The sequence below is a fragment of the Mus caroli genome, unplaced genomic scaffold, assembly GCF_978045245.1.
Source record: "Mus caroli unplaced genomic scaffold, Mus_caroli_1 scaffold_1, whole genome shotgun sequence".
Classification (NCBI taxonomy): domain Eukaryota; kingdom Metazoa; phylum Chordata; class Mammalia; order Rodentia; family Muridae; genus Mus; species Mus caroli.
This window is the reverse complement of record NW_028227256.1, coordinates 57,014,511-57,035,458: the sequence shown is the minus strand read 5'-3', so window position 1 is coordinate 57,035,458 and position 20,948 is coordinate 57,014,511. Positions and strand designations below refer to the sequence as shown.

Genomic DNA, 20,948 nt, shown 5'->3' with positions numbered 1-20,948 from the left:
TTAAAAAAGTAATCAATCCATGTATTTTATTTATGTGTTTGTATGGATACCAATAAGAGTTTCTGTGCACCAATGCAGGTGCCTACACAGTCCAGAGGGTGCTGGATCTCATGACCCTGGAGTGACAGGTGGCTGTGAGCTGTCCGATGTGGAAGCTGGGGCTGGAACCCAGGTGCTCTGCAGGAGCAGAAGTGCTCTTAACTGCTGGTCCTTCTCTTTAGCCCCAGCACTTTCTTTTCTAAATTATTTATTTTATTTCTTTTACTTACTTGTACATTTGGTCTATGTCTATGTGAAGGAGTCAGATCTACTAGGCCTTTAGTTACAGACCATTGTGAGCTGCCATGTGGGTGCTGGGAATTGAACCCAGGTCCACTGGAAGGGCAGCCAGTGCTCTTAACCACTAAGCCATTGCTCTAGTCCTATTTTCATATTACTACTGGATTTGTTGGAATAATTGGTGACCTGCCTCTAAGATGGCCTCCTACTATTCATTTCCCTGTATATCTTTTCTCCTTCAGCTTTGGCTCTACTTACCAACTTACTTCTACTAAATATGGCAGAATTGACAATATGCTATGGCTGCTATTAGGGTTTTATGGTTTTTTTGTTTGTTTGTTTGGTGTGTTGTTGTTGTTGTTGTTGTTGTTGTTTTCAAGACAGGGTTTCTCTGTGTAGCCCTGGCTCTCCTGGAACTCACTCTGTAGACCAGGCTGGCTTCGAATTCAGAAATCCGCCTGCCTCTGCCTCCCAAGTGCTGGGATTAAAGGCGTGTGCCAGCACCGCCTGGCTGCTATTAGGTTATAAGAAGACTATAATTTCCATCTTGGGTACTGTTCTATTCTTACTCAGACTGCAGTCTCTAGGTGATGACATCAGCTGCCACATAGTAAGAGAACTCTGAAAGGCCAATTTCCTTTAAAAAGTAATTAATTAAATTAAATTAATTAAAGTAATTACTTAATTAAAGTAATTAAAACATAAGAAGGCAATCACGCAAGTGAGACTGGAATTGCCACCTCTCCTAGTCAAGCAAAAGATGACTGCAATTCTCATCAACACTACAACCTCGGTCCACGTAAGAACATGAGAGCCATCTTGCTAAGCTACACTTGGAATTCTGACTATTAGGAACTGAGACAATCAATGTTTGTAGTTCTCAGCCTTCAAATTTGAGATAATTTGTTACACTGCAGTAGATTACAAATACATGTGAAAACCATGCTGCATAAGAGATGAATATTCTACTCTAGTCAGGATACAGCCAACTATTAGAACATAAAATAGGGACTGGAGAGATGGCTCAGTGGCTAAGAGCACTGGCTGTCCTTCTAGAGGTCCCGAGTTCAATTCTCAGCACCACATGGTGGCTCACAGCTGTCTATAATTTCAGTTGCAGAGGAGCCAATGCTCTTTTCTGGCCTCTGTAGGGACTGAACATAAGTAGTATGCAGTTAACATATCCATATTCATAAAATAAAAACTCAAAAAATTTAAAATATATATAAAATACACTTTTTCATAAATGAAGGGCTAGAGAGATGGCTCAGCTATTAAATGTTAGATTCACAACCAAAAATATAAGAGTTTTTATATTCTTACCTCTATTTTTTTGTTTGTTTTTTTGTTTTTTGTTTTTGTTTTTGTTTTTTTGAGACAGGGTTTCTTTGTATAGCCCTGGCTGTCCTAGAACTCACTTTGTAGACCAGGCTGGCCTCGAACTCAGAAATCTGCCTGCCTCTGCCTCCGGAGTGCTGTGATTAAAGGCGTACACCACCACGCCCAGCTTCTTACCTCTATTTTTGATATACATTATAGTTTCTATAATGTAATCTTTTTTATTTTTCAATTATTTATTTATTTATTTATTTATTTGAGACAGGGTCCACTAGCATAGCCATGGCTAGCCTTGAACTCATAGAGATCCTCCTGCCTTAGCTTCCAGAGTTCTGGTAATGGTGTTCCCCAGTGTACCTGGTTGTTCTGTTTTGTTTTGCTTTTGAGGCAGGATCACTCTGTGTAGCTGTGGTTGCCCTGGACTCACCATGTAAAACCGACTGGCTTCAAACTCACAGAGATATTCCTGCCTCTGCTTCTGCCTCTGCCTCTCTGCCTCTGCCTCCTGAATGCTGGGTTTAAAGGTATATGCCACCAAGTCTGGCATAACCTGGATTTTTGTTTTTTAAGTCTGGAAATACTCATACAAGGGCTGAATGTAGAGAAGTTTATAGCACTGCCAACAGGAATGAAAATCAGCCCATTAATTCTTTTTGAGCAGATCTGAAAACTAAAATACTCGGAAAACAAAGTTCTTTGGAAGTTGCTTGGCTGCAGAGCCTGATACAAACAATAAAAGTGTATGTGTCTGTCTTTATATTTGTTGTCCATTTATCTGAGAGATGATTTACTTCTATAAGTTTGACTATTTATAAAGACTAACATTTTGATTATATGATACTGTCTATAAGTTCATGGGGAATTCCAAAGTTCTATTTATTAGCATGCTATACAACGAAGCATTTATTTATTTATTTATTTATTCAGTGTCACACTTTTAAACATAACCTTATGGCATAAACTAATTGGATATATATTTTTTGTTTTGAGCTTAATATTCATTTTCAGCCATTAATATTCAATTCTCACCTAAAACAATAAAATACATCCTCTCACAAAAGTCACATTTTCATAATTGAGCATAGATGCTTGGGAACCTTCAAGTAATTGATAGGAAGTACCTGCATTGACAAATGGGATTCCGTCATATGGGACATACTGAGACTTCCACATCAAGCGTGTGGCAGGTTTGGCTGGGCTTGGAGACTGGCGAGTACCCCAGACAGTCTGTGTTTGCTGCTTGTGAAAAGTTAGGACACTTTCTAATTCAGTCTCACTTATACAGTAGCCACGGTAGGAATCTCCAATTTTCTGCAAGGGAAAAATTAAATAAGAAAATCACTGGAAAATATGTTTCTGTTGCCAGGAGCTATCAAGGAGAAGCTAAAAACTAGCAGGTAATCTTCCTGAGATGGTTCCGCCATGGACTGTTAAAGTTATTGACAGATTTGCTTGTCTAGGCAAGGCCAAGAAGATTACATTTTAGGAAAGATTCCTGCTATTAGCATGCTTTCCTGTTATTATTAAATATATATATAACAACCACTAGATACGAGCCCACCCTTTTGAGTGGATCTTTACAGAACAATGAAAACTACTATTGTCTTGTAGTGATGCTTTATAGACAAATAGATGATTTCTTTTTTAAAAGATGATTTCTTAATTCTTAATGATGATTGCATAAGAATTCCTAAAATTACATTAGTAATTATTAAGCTCTTCTATAATAGGACTGCTATTAAGTCCTCTCTGACAATCAAAACTGCAATGAGAACTCTATTAGTCTTCAAGTGTCATGAGTTAATACCGGCTTGCTTCTGAGATAACAAGCAGGTATCTACAACTTACAACTTAAAAGCATAAAAAGAGAACTAATGATTTAATAGGTGCAAGGAGAGAAGATAAAATATTGCTGAGTTTATCTATAAAAAACTTTTTAAATAACTTAGTCACAAAAATTATGGTTTTTAACTTTCAATGAACCTGCTGAGCTTGTACAGATAACAAATGCTTAGCCAGACAATTACTGTTAATGGATGTGCATGTAAACATTCTCTGCTGTAAAATTCTTATTCAATTTATGATTTAAATTTATGTGTAAACTTGTGGTGAACTTCTTACCACGTGATCATGTATTCTGAAAGATGTGTGAGTGCTAAGGACAGAGAGAGGAAACTGAACTTAAGACCCTTTACTATTACTGAGGCTATGGAGTGCTCACAAAAAGGGACCTAGTATGACCGCACCCTGGAAGACCCAACAAGCAGCTGAAAGAGTCAAATGCAGATACTTGCACCCAACAAATGGACAGAAGCAGCTGACCCCTGTGGTTGAATTAGGGAAAGTTGGAAGAAGCTGAGGAGAAGGACGACCCTGTAGGAGGACCAGCAGTGGAATAACTTAGAAATTATAAGGCAACTTAAAAAATTAAGAGAGCAATATACAGAATGCAGAGGGGAAAAGGAAAAAAGAAGATGCTGCAGAGAGAACAGAAGCAGCAGGCAGGCTTCTCCTTACCATGGAACAGAACAGGTCTTTTCTTAATGGCAAGACAAGCTTAGTCTTACTAAAGAGAACAAAGCTTTCTTCTTACAGACTTGGGTTTAATTTATTTAGCAATAAAAGAGTAGAAGCTTTTTCTTTCCCTATACAATAAAGACTGGAGCTCATTTTTCATCCAGAATGAGTGACTTCTTTCTGCATTAGTGCTTGATCTCTTTCTCCATATACATATGTAAGTATGGATGTGTGTGTGTGTAAGTATGTTATTATGAGCTAAGTATGTAGTTGGACCTGTTTTGAAAAGAGATATATGAGTGTGCATTCATGAATTTGTATATGAATTTATGTGAGTTTATGCATATTTGCTTGTGTAAAAGTTTTTCTTCTGTGAGTATTATTCTCTTCACCTAGTTCAATAGAGGTTCTTTGCTCCAAACTTCCCCCAAGCCTGGCAAGTGAGAGGCAGCTGGACAAGAGGGAAAAGGCTCCAGCAATTAATCCTTTACTTAATCTCCTGCTGTTTTATGATGAGGTGCTAAGTGCCAGAGACTGCAGTTTCTGATCTCAGAGGAACTCAGACAGGCAGGTCAGCTACTTCAGCAGAGTGACTTAGACTTAAGATAGGTAAGCATTTTATTATTATACAGCAACCCTAAATGTCTTACAAGACCAGGTTTTGCCCCCTCCAACACTCTTCCCCCTCTGCTACCAAGAAAGAGGAATTGCAGGGGCTGGCCCCAGCATTCAGTGGAACTGATGGTTGTCTGAGAAGGAGCATCAGTTCCCTTCCTCACCACTGGTCCATACAGTGGGGTCTGATTTCAATTCAAGCAGTCGTCTAACAGATGGAAGTCTTTATAGCGATACACTCACTGCCATAGAAGAGAGTTTTAGAGATGAAAGCTTGAAGAATATGTAATATATCTACTCTCTTGGATCTATAATATTATAGCCCTAGATCAAATCCAGATCAACACAATATTAGCAACAAAGTCCTAGTCCTCTATGGATGTTTTTAATATGATGCCAAGAATCTATCTAAAGCCTATGAAAATGATGACTATGTTTCCTAAAATATGTTGTAGAAGAACTTCATTATACTAATAACCTTTTTTGTAACATTTAATTTTGGGGGGATTTTATTTGTTTTTATTTTATGTATATATGGTGTTTTGCCTGCACACCAGTCTATGCCTACAGAAGCCAGGTGAGGGCGTCAGAACTGGAATTACAGAGCATTATGTATTATCTCCCATGTGGGTTCTGAAAGTCCAACTTGGGACCTTTTCATGAGCAGCCAGCGCTCTTAACCACTTTCAAAAGAATAAATTGTGACTTGGACTTGGTAGTGTACACCTACACGCCCAGCACTTGGGAGGCTGAGGCAGAAAGACTGACATAGGTTTAAAGTTAGCCTTGTCTACATAATGAGTACTAGGAAAGCCATGGCTACATTGCAAGACACTGTCTCAAATAAACACACAGGCAGTCAAAAGGACAATGACAAAAAAAAAAAAAAAAGATAAGTATCTGAATAAAACAAAGAAATTATTCTTTGTGCCTAGACATCTAAGGAAATGGTGTTTATTAATGAAACAGGCAAAGAACTTAGCAAGCAGAACTAACTGGTATGGTCACAGTGAATTTACAGTAAAATATAAATAAAGCTTCAAAAAGTAGCTGAGGGCCTGGGATAATAGTAAGAATAATAGAACCGGTGATACAGATTTACAAACTATTTTATGAACATGAGAGCTGAAAGTCAACGACACAGGTAAAATCCTTCAAAAGATAAAATGAAGACAAGGCTAAAAGCAAACCTTGAGAAATTTTATACCGAGACTGTGAAATGAAATAAATGTGGGGGTGGGGAGGAAGAGAGACAGAGACAGAGATAGGAGGTAGTTCAAATGGAGCAAGCAGAGCTTTCTATGAGTGACTTCTGCTCTGTCTCTTGTTCTGTGTTATATCTTCTGGGACAGAGTCTCAATGTAACACAGGCTTGTCTCCAACTCACTATGTAGCCAAGGAAGACTTTAAACTCTTGGTCCTCCCAAGTGCTGGGATTACAGGCCTGTGACACTACATTAGGCATAACTTCTGCTTTATCTGAGCATATATATATATATATATATATATATATATATATATATATATGTATTTTTTGGGGGGATGGGGGATTTGAGACAGGGTTTCTCTGTGACACTACATTAGGCATAACTTCTGCTTTATCTGAGCGCATATATATATGTATGTATTTTGGGGGGGGGATGGGGGGTTCGAGACAGGGTTTCTCTGTATAGCCCTGGCTGTCCTGGAACTCACTCTGTAGACCAGGCTGGCTTCGAACTCAGAAATCTCTGCCTCCCAAGTGCTGGGATTAAAGGCATGCACCACCACCACCCGGCTCTGAGCCTATATCTTTAAAGAATAAAACAACAGCTACGTTTAGATTTAGCACAAGTGCATGCAGAATATGACAGATGCCGACTATTGTTTATATTCACAAGTGTTCATTTGGGGAAGAAATGCAGCCATGACCAGTGAAATGAATCTGGGTCAGGATTATTTTAAGCTCACCTCACAACTCCTAAGACGGCAGGCCCACATGGGTGTGTTACAAGAGAGTGGCTGGAGAGGAGCCAGCAAAGGTTCTTCAACAACTCTAGGAGAGGGGAAGACAGATATAAATACATAGTTATGCACACACATGACATTCAACTGCACTGTCTTTTCTTTACTTTGTATGTGTGTGTAATATTGTACTGTATGGGCACACATGTGCATACACATGTGCATACACGTGTACTGAAACCAGAGAGTGGCATCTGATGTTTCCCATAGTTACTCTTCACCTTATTTTTGAGACTAGGTTTCTCACTGGAGCTGAAGCTTATCAAGTCTGCAAACCAAATAATAATGCAAACCCAAATCTGTGAGATACTAAGAAGGGTAGGTACTAAGAGAGGACTGTATAGTCCTAAGTGACTGTATTAATATACAACCTGATGGCAAACCTCTAGGACTGGGAAAACAAGGAAAAGCCAATCCCAAAGCAGTGATGGGAAGAAATAACGAAGGGCAGGGTAGAAATTAATAAAATAGAAATGAAAATGACCAAAAAATTCTTAAAGAGGTAGTTTTTGAAAAGATGAATAAAAGTGACATACCCTAAGCAAATTAACCAGAAGAGACAGACAACCTAAATTATTAAGATTAGAAGAAAAGGCACACTTGATAGCACACACTGAGGAAATCTAACAAACCATGAGGACATACTTTGAAAATTTATATTCTACTAAATTGGAAAATCTAAAAGAAAAGGATGAATTCTAGACCTAGCCATATGACCTACCAGAATTAAGCCATAACAACTAATGAGAGCAAAGCAGCAATCACAAATTTCCCCACAGAAAATCCCTGGTGCAGATGGAGTTAGTAAAGAAAAAATATATTATATTGTCTTCAGCTGAGAGTCTATATGAGTGTTAGGTCACTTGCCTAATATGCAAGAGGCCCTGGGTTTGGGCTCAAGCACTGAAAAAGAAAAAAGAACAAATGGCTCACATTATAGTGTCTTATTTAAAATCTTTTTATAGAACAACTAAAGGAATACAAATATATAAAAGGAGACTTTAAGGAAGGGGCTGAAGAGATGGCTCAGCTTTTAAGAGTTCTTCCAGGGGACCTGGGTTCAATTTCCAGCACCACATGGTGGCTAACCACTTTAACTCCACTTGCAGGGACCCGCTGCCCTCTCTGCCCTCCATAGACACTCAAGTATGCTGCACAGACATACAGGCAAAACACTCATACATACAGAAAAATAAACAAATCTCAAAAAAAAGTTTTTACACAAAGTTACTTTAAAGCCGGGAGGTGGTGTCACACATCTTTAATCCCAGCACTTGGGAGGCAGAGGCAGGTGGATTTCTGAGTTCGAGGCCAGCCTGGTCTACAAAGTGAGTTCCAGGACAGCCAGGGCTACACAGAGAAACCCTGTCTCAGAAAAAAAAAAAAAAAAAAAAAGAAAGAAAGAAAGTAAAAAAAGTTACTTTAAATATTTTTCTAAAATTATCATGGAAAGCATTATTTTTAGGAAAAAGGGAAAACTGAAGTAAAAAGTTTGCAAAAAAAAAAAAAAGATAAGCCATATTTTGGTGGTTGTGTGGGAAAGTATTTGCCTAGCATACTCAAGACTTTGTGTTCAATTTTCAGAAGCACCACCACCCACCCACCAGCCCACATCCCCCTCCCCACAATGCTAGCAAAAACCATTTTAAGCACTTTATCATATAAGAATTATATCTATAAAACATGGTTAAACCATTTAAAATTTCTAGGATCTGAATGAATATCTTTAGTCTAAATACTTTTGATATTTCACATTGCTCCAAAAGGACAGGAAGGTGTCTTCTTGTTGTCAAGATGCATTAAATAAGTGAAGATAGAGCCAAGGAATCTTTCCTCTCCCTGAAGTTTTGATCTTTCCTATGGTCTGCTAGCTTTAGATGTGGTTTTTTAAGAACAGACTTCCATTGTGACACCAAAGACAAGCTCCTCTTTCCCATGATTCACCTGGCCCCTGACTTTTTGGGTAGCACAAGGGATGCTGGTGAGCCAAGGCCGTAATTGCTGGTGCCGTCTTCAAGAACATCTGCTCTTACAGCTGGTAAGCTTCCACCAGTGGGTTTCTCTTCAGAGATATCTGAACAACAAAATCAACAACAACGACAAAAGAAAATAACAACAACAAAAAAATCAGCAACATCTTGAATAATATGACAATTACTTAGCTAGATTTTAAATCTTTTCAGTGGGAAAAAGAATATTTCTGAAGTTAAAAAAATCCAAAATGTTAAATGCTTTATTGAGACTGTCACTGATAAACTTACTTACTTTTATGTTGTATGCAATTAATTTTTTATACTTATATTTAATAGTTAAATAGTACAAATAATTGTTACTTTAAAGAGTTTCACATATAATATGAAAATTAAGATTATATTAATATATGGTGTTTATAATATTTCTACAAACCATGTTTTTGGTTTAACTTTCAATGACAGTTAATGAAGACAATATATCATAAAACAAAAGCAAAAATAACTATCCTAAGCCACTATTTATAAAAAAGGAACAAAACAGTATAGCAGTGAAGTTAAAAAGAGATTAAACTACAATACAAAGGGAAGGAAGAAAAAGAAATTTAATAGGGATATTACCAAATAGGTGGGGGAAAAAAGGGTCAGGGATGGGGGTGGGAGGCTGGGGAATCCGGATTTTCTTCTCTGAATGTGAGACAAATGGGAGGGAGCAGAAGATTCAGACAACAGTTAAGGAGAAAGGAATGGATCTCAAAGCTAACAAAGATACCAATAAAATGCAAATATTAAAACCGTCTGCAGCTAAGTACTATATTTGCGCTACTGTTACTATTTCTATTGTTGCTACTATAGTTTACAATAATTTATTTTGTGCTCACTGGTCATTTGGGAGGAAGCAAGAGTCAGCCAGCTTCATAGAATCCCAAAATGAAATAGACAGCTAACCTAGACGGGAGTTGAAAAATGAACTTAAGATTTATTTGGGCTAAAAAGGTTTTTCTAATCACCCAGTTCACAATCCTATCTAAACAACTGAAGTTACTAAGGCCTCCATAGGAAAGGTCCTAGCGTCTGACCTCAGTCTTTAAAGCACCCAGTCCTCATGGACTCACCTTGAGGGCTATGCTCATCTGCAAAGGGCTCCTGAGGTATGACCACTTGCTCCATCCCTGCCTGGGGAGACAGAATTATATGAAACACATTATATGTCAGTTTTCTCAAGAGCAGGTAGTGATCACCTTGGAGGGATTAAACAAATACATATGCCATTCTGATTATTCAGAATTATTAAATTATTTAAGTACACACCTACTTCCATGAGGGAATGTACTACTTCACTCTGTAGATACAACCCTGAGACATATGCCAATTGTTTTAATGTCCCACACCTGACAAGTGGTAAAGTTAAGATTCAAATAAATCAGTCTAACACAGCCTATAGTCCCAGGCACTATGTTCTTTTTTTTTTTTTTTTTTTTTTTTGGCACTATGTTCTTAATGATAGCACATGCATGGAGTTTATTAACACAGAGAGAAAAAGCCAGCTTGGGCTACATGAAACCCTGACTCAAAAATGAAAAGTAAGCCAGACGTGGTGGTGCACACCTTTAATCCCAGCACTCAGGAGGCAGAGGCAGGAGGATTTCTGAGTTCGAGGCCAGCCTGGTCTACAAAGTGAGTTCCAGGACAGCCAGGGCTATACAGAGAAACCCTGTCTCGAAAAACAAAAACAAACAAACAAACAAAAAGTAACTTACAAGTAAACATTAGTCATATATTATAGCCAGCTTATCTCAAACACCACAGTGCCTAGACACGAGCAGCTAAGGACTGTTTTAATTACTCTTTGTACTCTGTGCTTGAAAAGGAAAAACAAAACAAAACAAAACAAAAAACAAGGTTGGCTGGGTGGTGGTGGCGGGGCATGCCTTTAGTTCCAGCAGGCAGAAATAGGGGATCTCTCAGTTGGAGGCCACCTTGGTCTACAGACTGAGTTCCAGGACAGCTAGGACTACACAGGGGAAACCTGTCTTAGAAAACCAAATGAATAAACAATAAATAAATAAATAAATAAATAAATAAATAAATAAATACAAAATAAGGCTAAGGAAAGAATATTTCCAATATAATGTATACGTCAATAGTATCAAGAAACTAAGGTTGTTTCCCTACCGCTGCTGTGTGCCCACCCCCAACTCAGTGGCAGACTTCCACTGTAAAGGAGCAGGCCTCACAATGTAAAGAACAGGTCCAGGCCAAGCAAGCCAGAAGAACAGGCGAACTCAGGCAGAGATGCTCTGCTGGACCAGACACCACACCATCACCAGAACAACAGATAGGCAGCCCACAAGCAGACTCCTCCACTCACTCAGAGCCCCCCACTTCCCTCCTTATTATCTTATCCCAACTAGGGCAGAGACCCCCTGTTGCACCAAAAGCCAGGCTAACTGCCAGAGTCCAGCCCCAACTTGGACAGAATCTTACTACTGGATCAGATGTTACTTCAGCTGCCAGAAATCTAGGCCACAAAGACCAGAAGACCAATGAGGAAGCAGAAACCAAGTAATAAAAACACCCATCCAACAAAGTCAAACTCAGAAATCAGCACCTAGACCTATAATTATCCCAAACCCAGATGTCTAAATGCTAGTCTAAGGACATAATCAATAACAGCCAGGGCAATATATTCCAAATCAGCTGAAGCACAAGAAAATGACCTGAAAACCAATTTTATGATGTTGACAGACATCCATGAAGAGGAAATGAAAAGAACCAAGACTAATCCTAGGAATACGAATTAGAAAAGGAGAAGAATCCCAGCTCAAAAATTCAGAAAATCTACTTAACAAAATTATAGAAGATGACTTTTCTAACCTAAAGAAGGACATGCTTATAAAAGCACAAGAAGCTTACAGAACCTCAAATTAATTGGAGCAGAAAAGAAAGTCCCTGTGCCACAAAATAATCAAAACACTAGAAATATAGAACAAAGAAAGAATATTAAAAGCTGCAAGGGAAAAGGCCAAGTAATATATAAAGGAAGACCTATTAGAATTATACCCAACTTCTCAACAGAGACTCTAAAAGTTAGAAGGACCTGGACAGACTCTAGGAGACCACAGACACCAGCCCAGACTATTATACCCAACAGAACTTTAAATCACTGTAGATGGAGAAAACAAGACATTTCATGACAAAGTCAAATTTAAACAATATCTACAAACCCAGCCCTACAGAAGGTACTACAAGGAAGACTCCAACCCAAGCAAGTTAACTACACCCACAAAGTCAATAAGCTCATCCCAGCAAAACAAAAAGAAGTGAAGTGCAAATGCTCGCACACACAGACACCATTACTACCACCATGGCCAACCACAACAACAAATTAATGAATTAACAATCATTTACCATTAATAACTTGTTGCAGGATATTTTACCATATTGTGAACCTAGAAATTGTGTCATTTACTGGAAAAACCTGTCTCTAGTTGTGGTGTGGCTCAGTCCTAGCATATACCTTTAATTCAAGATTTTTTTTTTTGATTATTGTAAACAGGACTAAATAAAGTCAACCAAAGGTCAAGAGGCAGAGCAAGCAATCACTTGACAGTCAGTGAACACAGTAAAGATAACAGAGAAGTTGTCAAGATACACACAGGAGAAGTAGAAGGGAGGGACATTCAGTTTGAGGGTTTTTTGAGATGGTATGGAGAGAAAGAGCCTCCTTTAGGGATGTCTGTCATATGTGGGAAAGGTCCACCAGGTGCTCTCTCTGCCTCGGAGTCAGCAGTCTCTCACCCCAGCATCTGGCTCCCAGTCTTCACTGGTAGAATAGAATGACTGAGATTGTGTTAAAAGCATTTCGCACTCCAACATGTGGAACAACCACATGGACAGAAAAACCATGCCAGCTGCAGACAAATTAAGAAGCCATTAGATTTGCTAAGTTACCTGGAAAGTCCTCAAGGAGAGCACTGAGGATGGTAAATACCATAATACAAGGGACTAGGATCCTGTATACTGCTACTTTAGATGGCTTGAAAATAGAAGCAGAAAATGAAAAGCTAAATGACTTAACTGAAATTGGCTCAGTAGTGATTATGATTATTATCATTTTGATATTTCATATTTTATTCTTAATAGCCATAAGTGGGTTTATAAGACACAAGCCTTAGAAAGACTTATAAATGAAATCAGAAAAATACTCAGATACAAAGGAATTTAGACAAGAAACTTCTGTGCCAGCACATGAAGAACCTGAAGAGGGGTGGCCCAAGGTTGTTAGAAAACCAACCTTAGTTTATCCAGTTAATAAACAATACTTACCAGCATATGATAGGCACCCCAAGGTTATGAAACAAGTAAATGGAATCCTATAGACATGCTAGAATTGACGAGAAGCAATCATTTCATGTGGCTTGCATTCACTCAGAATTATCTCCCAAGAATGGAAAGATTTGTCAACAGCATTATTGGAAGCTGGTCCTCAGTTACAATGGTGCACGTGATGGAAAGAGGAAGCCAGGGCCATAGAACAATGAAATAGGGCAAGAGGTGTTCATATTTCCCAAGCTCAGTTGCTAGGTGAAGGGCCGTATGCTGAGTTGCAAAGGCAGCTTGAATTTGATGATTATAACATTGGAATTTATTAAAATTATACAATGCCCAAAAGAAACCGTCAATGACTTTTTGGAAAGATTGACTTCAGCTGTAAATGGAATAGTATCAGATTCAGAAGTCATAAAAATATTAATTGAATCTTTGGTTTTTGAAAATGCTAATTCAGAATGCAAAAGGATGATGAGGCCTTTAAAGGCAAGATCCAATAATAAAAGCACCAATAGATGAATGGATTATAGATGTGGCTGATAATGGCTTTCATGCTTATGATGGTACTCTGATAGGAGAAGTAATACCTAAGTTTTAAGAAAAATAAAAATGTCAAATGTTTTAATTGTGGTAAGCAAGGTCATTTGAAAGGGGATTGTAGGCAAGGCATTCCTAGAAACAATGTTTTTTTCTAGAGATAATCCAAAAAGAAGGTACAGCCTTCTGGAGCATGCAGAAGATGTGACAAAGGCTGGCATTGGACAAATGAATGCAGAACAAGAGACAGGCCAGGTAACCCTTTGCCTTTGGGAATGCCCTAGGGGGCCTCCAGCAGGCTCTGATTTCAAATTTGATTAATCATTGCCTGTCAGCATCAGAGAGAAGCATCCACGGAGCAATTAAAAGATTTAACGCCTGTTTTTAAAAACAACAGTGCCCTGGATGCAATCAAGGACAAAACAGCTTCAGCAGATAAAATAAGAGAAACCAGAAAACAAGTATTTTGGCAAACTGCTATAAATGATCAGAGACAAAAGTTAAAAATACAAATAAATGGCATTGAAATTGAAGGCTTAGTAGACATAGGAGCAGATGTAATGATAATTTCACCAAAATCACAGATTGGTCTCTTCAGAGATACACATTCAGCTTCTAGAGATTGGAATTTTATCTCGAGTAAAACAAAGTACAAGAGGTAGAGTGTGCAGAAGGACATATACGAAAGTTAAAGCCATATGTGACTAACATAGCCTTGAATTTATGGAATTGTGGTTTGTTGCAGCAATGGAAAATATATATAGATTAACATTCCTCCAATCTCAGAAACAAACCATAAAATAAAGAATGATTCTGAAAATGTATTATCAAGAACAGTCAGACTGTCCAGGTGGTCCATAGGCAAGACACAACAGGTGCTGGCCTTTCAAAGGTACCAACCACCCTACCTTTAAAATGGTTAACCTGTATGGGTGGAACAAATGGCTTATAACAAAAGAAAAAATACAGAGTTACTAGAAAGGCAGCTAATTTCCAATGGAGATAGGAACAAAGAACAGGTTTTGCAAATGCCAGTAAGCTCATCTCCATTTATGCAGCCCCCAATCAATATTGAACCAGATGATATCCTAATAATGGATATTTTGTTTATTTCATGAATTGGCAACTGGGAGTCTTCATAAAGCCAAAAGGAGTCCACCAACATTTGCCTGCTGGCTTCTATTGCAAACACCTTCCATATACATACAATAAATATTCTCTCTTTGAAAAACAAGTTTGGTCATTTTATAAGGCCTGGAGAACCTTATACTCCGTCATTGCCAAACACCCTATGGCCATAAGGATGCCCCTTACAATGATGGGTTGGGTCCGTTTGAAGGCAGAGTCCTTCACAGGCTTAGTCATGGAAGAGAAGGTATAACAGTGGAACCGGTACCTATGTGAATTCCTTCATGACCAGGATGTGGTAGCAGAAGGGTCTGTGCCTCCCACACTGAGAAAGTAACTCAGTTGCCTGATCTGCTCACCCACTCCTCCCCAAAAGAGGCCCCTATTGAAGTGTGGGGACGGAGGGAAGGGGCACATTTGGCTAATGCATGGTTTATTGATGATTTATCAATCATTGACCAAAACTAATTGAAAGTGGCAGTCTATAGACTCAGGGATGAAATGGCCAATACTGAGGAAGGAACCACAAAATCAGTGCAGCCCGACTGGCCATAAGACAACTAGAAAAGCAAAAGGGAAATCTCTGTCTTCTCCAAATCCTGGTGCGTGTGCAATGGTATAGCAGCTATATGGTCATCAAAATAAAAAGCCACTAACTGGCAGATAAATGGCAAAGATATAGTTGTGCCAGGATGCATTTGCAAACCCCAAAGGACCACCCAGGAGCCAATTCTGATGCACTTGTACTAGGGTCTCTTTATTTAAACTCAAGCTTGGGCCACCATTTCAGAACGGGAGGGTGCTGCCCCAATCCCAGTTCCAGGCAAGCACTTATAGAGGGTTCTACCCTGGTACACATGTGCTTGGGGTTGGGGCTGGGTATTATGTCCTTCAACATAATTGGCTGGTGCTGGGAGCCAAACCATAAACTTAACTTCTGTTTTCCTCCTCATTGGTGGCTGTTCGGAAGTAAAGTACTAGGGTCAGGCTTGTAACCTGGAGTTGCAGATTTGTTGGGGAGTAACCTGGAAACTGGTGCTGGGTGCTGGCTTATTAGTTAACTCGTGTTCAACCTTAGGTCAGATTCTCTAAGATGGAGTCTGAACCCAAAAGATCTGGTCTCTCAATATTTGGTCATATGAGGCATACATGGAAATGGCAAAAGCCAGAAAACTTAGCAAACATTAAATTTATGTAGCAAATATAAGTAAAACAGACAAAACATCGAAGCATCTGGAAATAATGAAATATTGGACAAACTGCCATGTTTAAGTCCAGAATATTAAAATTTGCCAGGGAACAAATTCAGAATAAATCAGTAAGAATGATAGGTTACATACACATTTGAAAAACTTGAAAGTTTACCCCTAACACTAAAAAATAATGGGTAATGGAGAACCAAATTAAATGAGGCCAACACTATGAGAATAACTACTACAAGGGATCCGTAGCCAGGTGGTGGCTCACACTCCAGCACATAGGAGGCACACACCTTAGTCCCAGCGCATGGGAGGCAAAGGCAGGCACATAGGAGTTACAGTGATGTAAATTTCAAAGCTGATTGTAAAAGATAGGCTGAAATTCAAAGTGAATGTTCTTTGTGATCTAAAAATAAATATACCTATACCTTGAATTTATATATAAAATGAAAAGGGAATATAGGTATATTTATTCACACATACTAAGGTATATTTCATTTCAAATCTTAAAAAGAATTTTTAAGTTTCAATTGAAAGATAATACTTGCCAGGCGTGGTGGCACACGCCTTTAATCCCAGCACTCAGAAGGTAGAGGCAGGTGAATTTCTGAGTTCGAGGCCAGCCTGGTCTACAAAGTGAGTTCCAGGATAACCAGGGCTATACAGAGAAACCCTGTCTCAAAAAACCAAAAAAAAAAAAAAAAAAAGATAATACCTTTTCTGTTTCCAAAATACATTTTGCCCTAGGAAAGATATAACCTGTCAAAAAAGGAACTACCCAGAGTTAGGGTTGGGGCAGGGTTTTGTTTTTATCTTTCCAGGAGAATAAAAGCATCCAACTAAGGAATCCAGAAACCACGGGACACGTGAAACATCTGAGGAGAGCACCAGAGAACGTGTCCCAAGAAAAAGAGTAGAGTGGCCAAAGGGTATCGCCCACCTCCAGCTTCTCTCTGCTGCCCTCTACAGAAATAAGTGGCAAATGGTCTTTATGTGGTCCCAATTAATTTAAAAATTTGCCAGGAGCTATCAAGGAGAAGCTAAAAACTAGCAGGTGATCTTCCTGAGATGGTTCCCCCATGGACTGTTAAAGTTATTGACAGATTTGCTTGTCTAGGCAAGGTCAAGAAGATTACATTTTAGGAAAGATTCCTATTATAAGTATGCTTTCCTGTTATTATTAAATATATATATATAACAACCGCTAGGTTTTAGCCCACCCTTTTGAGCAGATTTCTGCAGAACAATGAAGAATTGTTGTCGTACTGTTTTGTAGTGATGCTATATAGAAAAGATTATTTCTTAATTCTTAATGATGATCCCATAAGAATTCCTAAAATTCTATTAGTAATTAAACTCTTTTATGTTAAGTCCTTGCTGATAATCAAAATTGCAACGAGAACTCTGCCAGACTTCAAATGTCATGAGTTAAATGCTTTTGAGATAGCAAGCAGGTATCTACACTTAAGAGCACATTCCAACTCTTTCCACCATCTTGGTGCCTATGGAGACCTGTTAGGAACAGGACTTTTAAAAGCAAGTATGTCTGCAAGGCCATTTTTGCTGGCTACAAGCGAGGTCTCTGGAACCAAAGAGAGCACACGGCTCTTCTTAAAAATGAACGCGTTTATGCCCAAGATGAAACCGAGTTCAACTTAGGCAAGAGATGTGCTCATGTATAGAAAGCAAAAAACAATACAGCGACTCCTGGAGGCAAACCAAACAAAACCAGAGCGATCTGGGGAAAGTAACTCGGGCCCATGGAAACAAAGGCCAATGGACACAGAATCCATGTGATGCTGTACCCATTCCAGATTAAACTAATGGAGAGTAAAGAAATAAAAGTAGATTTGTGCTTTTGTAAAACAAAACAAAACAACAACAAAAAAACACATTCCAAGAGGTTGTAAACAATTAACAAAAGATCATAAAAAGGAACTAAGGATTTACTAGAGGTGTAAGGACAGAAGATAAAATATACACTGGGTTTATCTAAATGAAACTTTACTAATAACTTAGTCACAAAAATTATGGTCTTTAACTTTCAATGAACCTGAGCGACAGATAATGAATGTTAAGCCAGATAATTACTCTTCATGGATATGCATGTAAACATTATCTGTGGTAAAATTCTTATTCCATTTATGATTTGAATTTGTTTGAACTTCTGGTGAACTCTGTAAAAAAAAAAAAAAGGAGGGGTGCATAGATAAACCATGTGATCTATTCTCCTAGAAAAGGTACAAAAGGCTACAAAAGACTACATTGTATAGCAATTGAGTTAAGGCATTGGGAGTAAGGAACTCAGAGCAAAAATGTTACATTAGAGCAAGAGGAAAGAGCAAGATTAGGAGAAGAGAGCAGAGAAAACTGAAGAACTTTTTAAAAAGAAGAACCTTTTAGAAGAACTTTCTTACATAACTTTCATAGAAAATGTTTTAGAGAAAACGTTTTAGAGCGAACTTAGAATTAAAGATTAAAATCACTTTTCAAAACTTGAAGAGACGCAGGAAACCTGCCTCTGTACTTTCCCACTTTCCTGCTGCTCACCAGTGCAGATAGAGCTCCCTTCCCCCGTTTTCCCAGCATAAATGCCTCTGGCCTTTTGGAGAGGGCAGAGAGGCCCAGCCCAGAGCAGAGATGCCAGCTTTGGGAACAGACAAAAGGCAACATACCCCAGTGTCTGTGTCACCAAGGCTGACACTCTCCTTGATAGATAACCTGCATTTCTCCAGTGCAGATGGCTCCTGTCCTTAAAGGGACAGGGACCAAACATCCTTGAAATGATAAGTGGCCCACTCTTGGACCATGAGAGAAGGGCAGTTAAGTGTTCCCAGACAGCTGTGACCAGTCTGTAAGAACACACTAGCTCCTGACAGCACCATAAAGTTACTTCCCAGGTCAGAGGGTGCCCCTGCCAGCTGCATGAATCTGTCCCTGCTGTCTGAAACAAACATCAGGTTTGAAGGATAGCTTCCCCTTGTCACCTCCCCAGCCATGTAACCAAAGCCCAAGGATCCCTGCTTATGCATGTGCACATATAAACACTCCAAGCCCCTGGACAGGGGCATTGCATTCCTAACCTGTGCAGTGCTTGGAATCCGGGTCTGACTTGTGAATAAAGGCTCTCTTCGTTATATTACATGGGTCTTGCAATTCTTAGAGTTATTCTGGGGTTCCCAAGAACTGGGCATAACATTCTCTTCATGAGACTTCAACTAACAGACTGGACTCTTTGTTCAATCTCTTGTGGAGATCCAACAATAGAGATTTTATTAAAGACAACAATAACTCTAATACCAATGGATTCAATTCTCCAATAAAAAGACATATGCTAACAGAATGGATATAAAAACAGGATCTATCCTTCTGCTGCATACTTTGACACCAAGAAACACACCTCAACATCAAAGGAATATATTACCTCAGAGTAAAGATTTTCTAAGCAAATGGACTTAAGAAGCAAACTGCTGTAACTATTTTAATAGCTAATAAAATAGACTTCAAACAAAAATTAATCAAAAGAGATAAAGGATACTTCATACTCAAAGGAAAAATCCGCCAAGGTGACTCTTAACATCTATGCCTCAAATGCAAGGGCACCCACATATGTAAAAAAAACATTTTAAAGCTTAAATCAACATCAAACCTCACACATTAATTGCGACATCCCACTCTCACCAATGACCAGGTCATCAAGACAGAAACCAAACAGAAATACTGTAGCTAATAGATGTTATGAATCAAATGGACCTAAAATTATCTACAGAATATTGCACCCAAACACAAAAGAAAATATTCTCTTCTCAGTACTTCACAGAACATTCTCCAACATTGACCACATACTCCATCACAAAGCAATTCTTAACAGGTACAAGAAATTTGAAATAATGCACACACCCCCATCTTATCAGACCACCATGGATTAAAGTAGACTTCAACAACAGAAAAAAACCGAAAGCCTGTAAATTCATGAAAACTGAACAACTTTCTACTCAATGACAACTGGGTCAGGGAAGAAATAAAGAAATTAAGGACTTTCTAGAATTCAATGAAAATTGAGGCACAACATACCCAAACTTATGGCACACAATGAAAGCAGTATAAGAGGAACATTCACAGAACTAAGTGCCTTAATAAAGAAATTGGAGAGATCTCATACTAGCAACTTAAAAACAACTGAAAGCTTTAAAATAAAAAGAAGGAAATACACCCAAGAGCAGTGGAAATAATCAAACTGAGGGCTGAAATCAATAAAATAGAAAGAAAGAGAACAATACAAAGAATCAATAAAACAAAGAGTTGTTTCTTTGAATAAGTCAATAAGATGCTGAAGGAACATTGACCAATTAATTTTATGAGGCCACAGTCACTTTGATGTGCAAACCACACAAAGATTCAACAAAGAAAGAAAATTATGGACCAATTTCCCTCATAAACATCTATGCAAAAATAATCAATAAAATACCCACAAACCAAATCTAAGCACAGACCAAAAAGATCATCCACCAAGTAGGCTTCCTCCCAGAGATGCAGGAATGGTTCAACACTTGCAAATCCATCAATGTAATCCATTGTTTAAACAAACTGAAAGGAAAACAAAACACATCATCATCTCGTTAGATGCTAAAACAGCCTTGACAAAAATCCAACACACCTTCACAATAAAAGTCTTGGCAAGATCAGGGATACAAAGACATAAAGGCAATTTACAGCAAGGCTTTCACCAACATCAAATTAAATAGAAACAGAAAGGAATTCCACTAAAATCAAAAACAAAATAAGGCTGTCAACTCTCTCCATATCTATTCAATAGAGCATTTGAAGTTCTAGTTAGAGCAAAAAGATCAAGATACAAATTGCAAAGAAAGAAGTCTAAGTATTGATATTTGCAGATGATATGATAAAATAGATACATGGTCCCCAACAATTCTACCACATTGGTGCACTATATTGATGACATTATGCTGATTGGACCAAGTGAGCAGGAAGTAGCAACCACTTTGGACTCAATGGTAACACATACGCA

At 38.4% G+C, this 20,948-nt stretch overlaps 1 protein-coding gene across 7 annotated transcripts in view; it reads right to left on the bottom strand.

Annotated features, from left to right (window-relative positions):
• The window catches only part of Carf (calcium responsive transcription factor), a 55,959-nt gene that overhangs the window by 18,292 nt on the left and 16,719 nt on the right, over positions 1–20,948 (bottom strand). For 6 of the 7 annotated variants that reach the window (XM_021159158.3, XM_021159175.3, XM_021159169.3 and 3 more), the window contains 4 exons: positions 9,839–9,899; positions 8,698–8,827; positions 6,700–6,784; positions 2,739–2,928 (listed from right to left, as the gene is read on the bottom strand). In XM_021159158.3, coding sequence (XP_021014817.1) covers positions 2,739–2,928; positions 6,700–6,784; positions 8,698–8,827; positions 9,839–9,899 — 466 coding nt within the window. Of the gene's footprint in view, positions 1–2,738; positions 2,929–6,699; positions 6,785–8,697; positions 8,828–9,604; positions 9,672–9,838; positions 9,900–20,948 lie in introns of those variants that run through there. The other variant, XM_029479619.2, reaches the window with a different exon arrangement.